The sequence below is a fragment of the Physcomitrium patens genome, chromosome 4 (assembly GCF_059467195.1).
Source record: "Physcomitrium patens ecotype Gransden chromosome 4, ASM5946719v1, whole genome shotgun sequence".
NCBI classification, from domain to species: Eukaryota; Viridiplantae; Streptophyta; class Bryopsida; order Funariales; family Funariaceae; genus Physcomitrium; species Physcomitrium patens.
The window spans coordinates 2,692,647-2,697,961 of NC_143413.1; the positions used below are offsets into that span (position 1 = coordinate 2,692,647).

At 38.7% G+C, this 5,315-nt stretch overlaps 1 protein-coding gene across 2 annotated transcripts; it reads right to left on the reverse strand.

The window, feature by feature from the left end:
* Window positions 1–2,754: 2,754 nt before the first annotated feature.
* Window positions 2,755–5,070, reverse strand: LOC112280912 (SWI/SNF complex component SNF12 homolog). Of its 2 annotated transcripts, XM_090249480.1 has the most exons (4): window positions 3,781–5,070; window positions 3,477–3,529; window positions 3,212–3,350; window positions 2,755–2,972 (listed from the first exon to the last, which is right to left on the reverse strand). In XM_090249480.1, exons 1-2 carry the CDS (start codon window positions 4,820–4,822, stop codon window positions 3,495–3,497), a joined length of 1,077 nt encoding a protein of 358 aa, XP_090105606.1. In that variant the 5' UTR covers window positions 4,823–5,070; the 3' UTR covers window positions 2,755–2,972; window positions 3,212–3,350; window positions 3,477–3,494. The 2 variants fall into 2 exon arrangements, with proteins under 2 accessions (XP_090105606.1, XP_024372622.1); XM_024516854.2 differs by having other exon boundaries at window positions 3,477–5,070.
* Between the last annotated feature and the right edge of the window lie 245 nt (window positions 5,071–5,315).

The window sequence follows — 5,315 nt, forward strand, 5'->3', positions numbered from 1 at the left end:
CAAACTCCTGCACGCGCCTGCATTGATGCGACGAATGTGAGGACCGTGGCACTGTCGGCACTTGTGAGAGAGAGGGGGTACCGAAACCCTAAAATGGCGTTGCACAGACTTACTCGTCGTCAGCTCCGCCGCCATTCACGGCCCACAGTCGCAATTCCTTCCTGGAATCCCCTCGCAATGTTTCAAGTTCTCCCTGCTTCATTTCTTTGGTGGGCTAAGTAAACAAATATAGAAAAACAAAAAATTAAGCTGCATTTAGAGATTGAAACAAGAAAATTTTGGACTCTAGAAATGCTTTGTATCTTTTGGAGTTATTTTTGTATTGAAATTTGCAATTCATCTTTGGGTTTTATTTTTTACTTTTTTAGAAATATTTGTGAAGCCATTATAGATTTTTTTAAATATCTTTTATTATCAAAAATATATAAAAAATTTAAAATATATATTTAAATCAATCCAATTATTTATTAAATTGACTCACTCGTTGTGACCATCATCAAAAAATAAATCATCTCTAGATTTAGTTCTTCTCTATTTATTCTACAATGAATAAAAAAAAATGGTTGGTCAATTTTCACCATGGTTACCATAATTTTTATCATGATTACAATCATGGCCTTTTTCTTGTCTATGTAGATTTCTTTGTGTCACAAATACACATATTTTCATTAATAATTGCTTAGATTATAAGAATTGAGTAGAAATAAGTAGAAGTAAGTAAATTTAAAAATATCTAGCAAAATAGCTTCTTAGAAGCTTCATAGATATGGATTTGACTTTCTAAGTGTTGGTAGGTGATTTGTAGGTTGAAAACTTTGCCAACAAGTTAACTATATCTCATATGTTGGAAACTTGTTTTGCAAATTAGACTCTTATTCCACAAGTTAGACATGTGTTACATGACCTATAGAATGCTCCCATGTGGCTCTCTAATTAGATAGTATATATGGAGGCAAGAGTGAAACCTTTCTCATTCTTGTCACTACTTTTCTTATTTTTAATCTTATTTCAAAAGTCTTAAGTCTTTTTATCTTTGATGATAGTCATTTTAGTTTTAATATTATAATTATTTTAAAGTAAATATTCACTATTTTTTTATGATATAAGATTGTCTTAACTCTTTCTTTGTTTTGTGATTTATATCCTTGAAAATTTGACAAGAATGTTAATTTTTTATTTTTGTTTTTATTTTAAAGTGAATAAATTATTTCACTTCTTTTCTATATTTTAAAAGTTGCAAACTATCCACCTTAAAATTAACATTTTTTAATTTTCTAACATTGATTTTCTTCTTTGAAAAGTAGCTTATCTCTCTTTGTGATTTTTTTTTTTTTTTTTTTTTTTTTTTTATATATATATATATTAGAGATTGTAGATTACCATCTTTTAACTTAACTCATAGATTTGTTAAAATTTTCAATTAAAGAGATAGAGGAAAAAATTACAAATGTTACACTTGGTAGAAGTGTACATAGATTTGCAACTATTGCATATCTTCACAAGTTTGTCAATACTTTTAGGACTAATCCATATAACCAATCCATGAGATCTTGACATTAGTTAGCAATTATCAATATGTGCTATTGTTGCAAACAACATAACAAATAAATATTGTAAATTGACTTTTAAAAAGACTAGCAATAATGATGTTTTAAAGCCATCCATATCTTTAATGTTCTAGTACTATTTATTCTACAAGGTTCAACTTGATGGTATTAGAGGCATTTATCAATGTTGTTATAGACAATGGACATAGTTGGAAAGTTGATATTATTGATCAATAGATTAATTGTTCAAAGACTTATCCATTGTATTATATAAGATAATGTTACTACATTGTTGGTCCTTGAGAAAGATTTAACATTGTTAAACTACAGAATGAATAGGATTATTGCTTAGTGTTATGAATCATAAAATAGAGTTGCACAAAAATTACTCTCAATAATTTATATAAAGAGAAATCCAATTTAGACTTCATATGAATAGATTTGATTCAAAATTCCACAATTTAGTTTAAATTTAATTTAGACATTCCATTATTGGATAGGTTCAATTTAGTTTGAGAGACACCTTAACCAAACTGCACAAATACCTAGTTTGTGTGACAAAATTAATTCTGTAGTAAACAAAATCCACATAACCATAATATCTCTTCTTTCATAACTTTATTGCACAATCAACTATCTCTGCTTCTATTCCAGCTAATTTGTGTTTACTACATGGAAATATTCCACCCAAAGTATTCAGTGAAGCAAAACATATCCGACATGGTAATCACCTACAACTTAATACCAAATGTCAAGCCAACTATGTTGAAGCCGCAAGTGGAATAATCAAAACCTCGACATGCACGGAGCACAAAACATGGAGTGAACCAGTCTCCACAAATTAAATCCAGCTGCCAAGTACACCCGACTACATTGCAGAGGATGGAGTAAACACCAAGGATTAACAGCGAATAAAGGTATCACTCAGCCACTCAGACACAAGCTACCCTATCCCCGTTGAAACGCTGCACAGATGCTAATGCTGTTTGCAATTTAGGCAATCCTCTAATAATACTTGAATAGCTGCATCTTTTTCCAATACGCAATGCCTGCGCAGCTGCAATGCTTAGTGCATGGATCTGGTAAAAATGCTTCAAAGATTATGTGCCGATGTCGTATAGTCTGTACAAATTGAAACGACACAAATATGAAAGACATAGCTTTCGACAGAGCTTTGGACCTTGGGAGGAGCATTGAAACGCGGACGGAAAATGACGCAGAGTTATTCATTCAACAGCAAAAGGAAGAACCAATAATGCTATATCATGCGCCAGAAAATGAATGGTAAAGAATGTCCGACGATTTCGTCGTTGAGCTCGTTCATGAGCATCCTAACTACTAATTTGTACATCGACGAAACCAAGCGTGGTTTGTATTCGCGGACTTCCACCGTCGACGGCTATCTAATCTTGGGGGTATGTGCACCTGCAGCAAGATCGAACCTTTCATAAGAGTCTGTAATTACTACATCTTGAAAAAAACTCAGTTTTGAATCAGCTCTCGTACTTGGATAACTCACTAATCACGTTGGCCAAGGAATCCCTACTCGACACAAAAGAAACCAAATAATTCTGTCACTATATCAAATGTACTATAAACAAGAACACTTAGAGATGGTATAGGACCCATAACAATAGATAAGTTGATGGAAAGGATGGACTGACCTGCTCAAACTTGTTTACAGCAAGTAGTAACGTAATCATGAAGCGCGGGAAGACCTCAGTTACTTATGCATTGTTGCCTGTACCATCGGAGGCTTTTGCTGGACGTCGATTCAAATAGCGAATCACGGCATCTTCCACCCTGCACTTCCAACATTCTTCAAAATGAGCCCTTGCAAAAGCAAGAGAGGATTCATACAAAATTATTGTATCAAACAAATGTAGAAACAAGCACAAAATTCATATCGCCAGGATCCAAACTACATACCACGGCTGATTGTAAAAGTCAGATCTTCTCTCCTTCTCGGGATTCCGACCATTCTGTACAACAGTCATTTTGAGATCCCGGCTTTGAGAGGCAATTAGGCCATTAATGAAATCCACCGGTGAGTGACTAAAGCCTAGAAAGTAAGCTCGCCTTCGCCGATGCTCATTGACTTTACTTATGGTATTTGTTATCATATCATCATACAGTGCGATATCTCTATGCTTCTCAACAGTAGTCAAGAACTGGTTCATCTCTTTCAGCAGAGGCGTTTGAATGTTGACACACACGTCGTAGCACGCATTACCTGCTGGCATACTCCCCGACACTCTAATTCTGTGCTGAAGATGTATGGGTTGTGGTGGACTTAAGTGATTGTGTAGTCTTGCAGATATAGACGCAAATTTTATTTTCTCGTCGCCCAGAACTTTCTGTAGTGCAGGGTCACAGTTGATCATAGTCGGGTCTGCAGAGTTTTGAAGTTTCTTGGCCTTGATATACTGCCACAGAGCTGAAATTATGTGCGGTCGCGTATCTACCTCAACCCCAAGAAGTTGGGCCAATGGAGCTGATAACTTGAACCTATCCGGGTTATGATCCATTTCCAGTCGTATGATTATATCACATTCGCTGTCCCCTCGCCTCTTGATCTCAAAACCCTCAACATGATTAGAGGCTCTGGCACTGTCCCACACAGTGGTATTGTTGTCCGGATAGAGGACCGGGTCCAATTGAACAGTGATCCTCTTAAAAAACGAGGAAAACTTCGGTACTGATGGCTTGACGGGCTTTGCGCTGATACCATCGACCTCCGGTTCATCAGGTTCCAGGACACGCCCCATTATCCACAGCGTCCACGACGGAGTTTCCGCATACTGCTGCTGAAAAGGACCTTTAGGGTTCTGGGTCTGATTGGTATAAGTATTAAAAACATACATTCTTAGAATACGTTCTACGGGCGCTGGCGATCTCACCACCTCCTGAATGTCCAGCTTCTTCCTCGCCAACGCAGCGTCCACCCGCGCCTCAAACTCCACCAGCTGGGTGTAAATCGCAGACTCGGGCAACAGTGCAGCGACCTTACCAGGAATCTGCTTCTCCGTTACTTTCTGTTTCTTTCGTCTGGCTGCGGGTGTTACTTCCGCTGCTTTGAACGCCGAAGACGTGGTGCCGGCGTTAGTTCCTACGCCCTTTCCTCTTCCGCGCTTCGCACTCGAGCCCGCGCTTCCTCCCCCGCCCCCAGTGGGAGGCATTCCCACTCCTCCTGCTCCACCCATCGGCGCCCCCATATTCCTCGCCTGCTGCCCCAACGACACCGCCCCGCCGCTGGAGGAAGCCCCTCCTTGCATCAATCCCTTCCTATCTGCGCTAATGCCGACCACGATAAGGTCCCCCAGAAACCCCAACCAACCCCAAAATATGGGTGAAAATTACATACAATGCAAAAATTAATGCCCTCCCGCAATTCCCCCGTTGAAATCAGGACTCCTGCGGCAGCTGCAACAGCATCGTGAACGAGGCGTGCAAGCTGCCCAGCTGTAGAGCCCAGTGAGTGCTCCACCACCGACAAGGCTTCCGAGGCACGACGACAACGGCGACGAGGCGCAGGTTAGTCTGTCTCGGGGCGCCCTTCTTCGGAGCCGGGTATAGGCTCCCTCACGGTTACGGGCAGAGCCCTCATTACCGTTTTCATTTCACATTCCTTGTTCCTCATTTTGTCCATTTCGCGTACCACATTTCTAATAAGTTAACAAAATTTATACATTTAATGGTTTTAGAAACAACCTTTTTTCATTTCAGTCTAAGATTTAGGTTGATAAATTGAGTGAAAAAATTATTTAT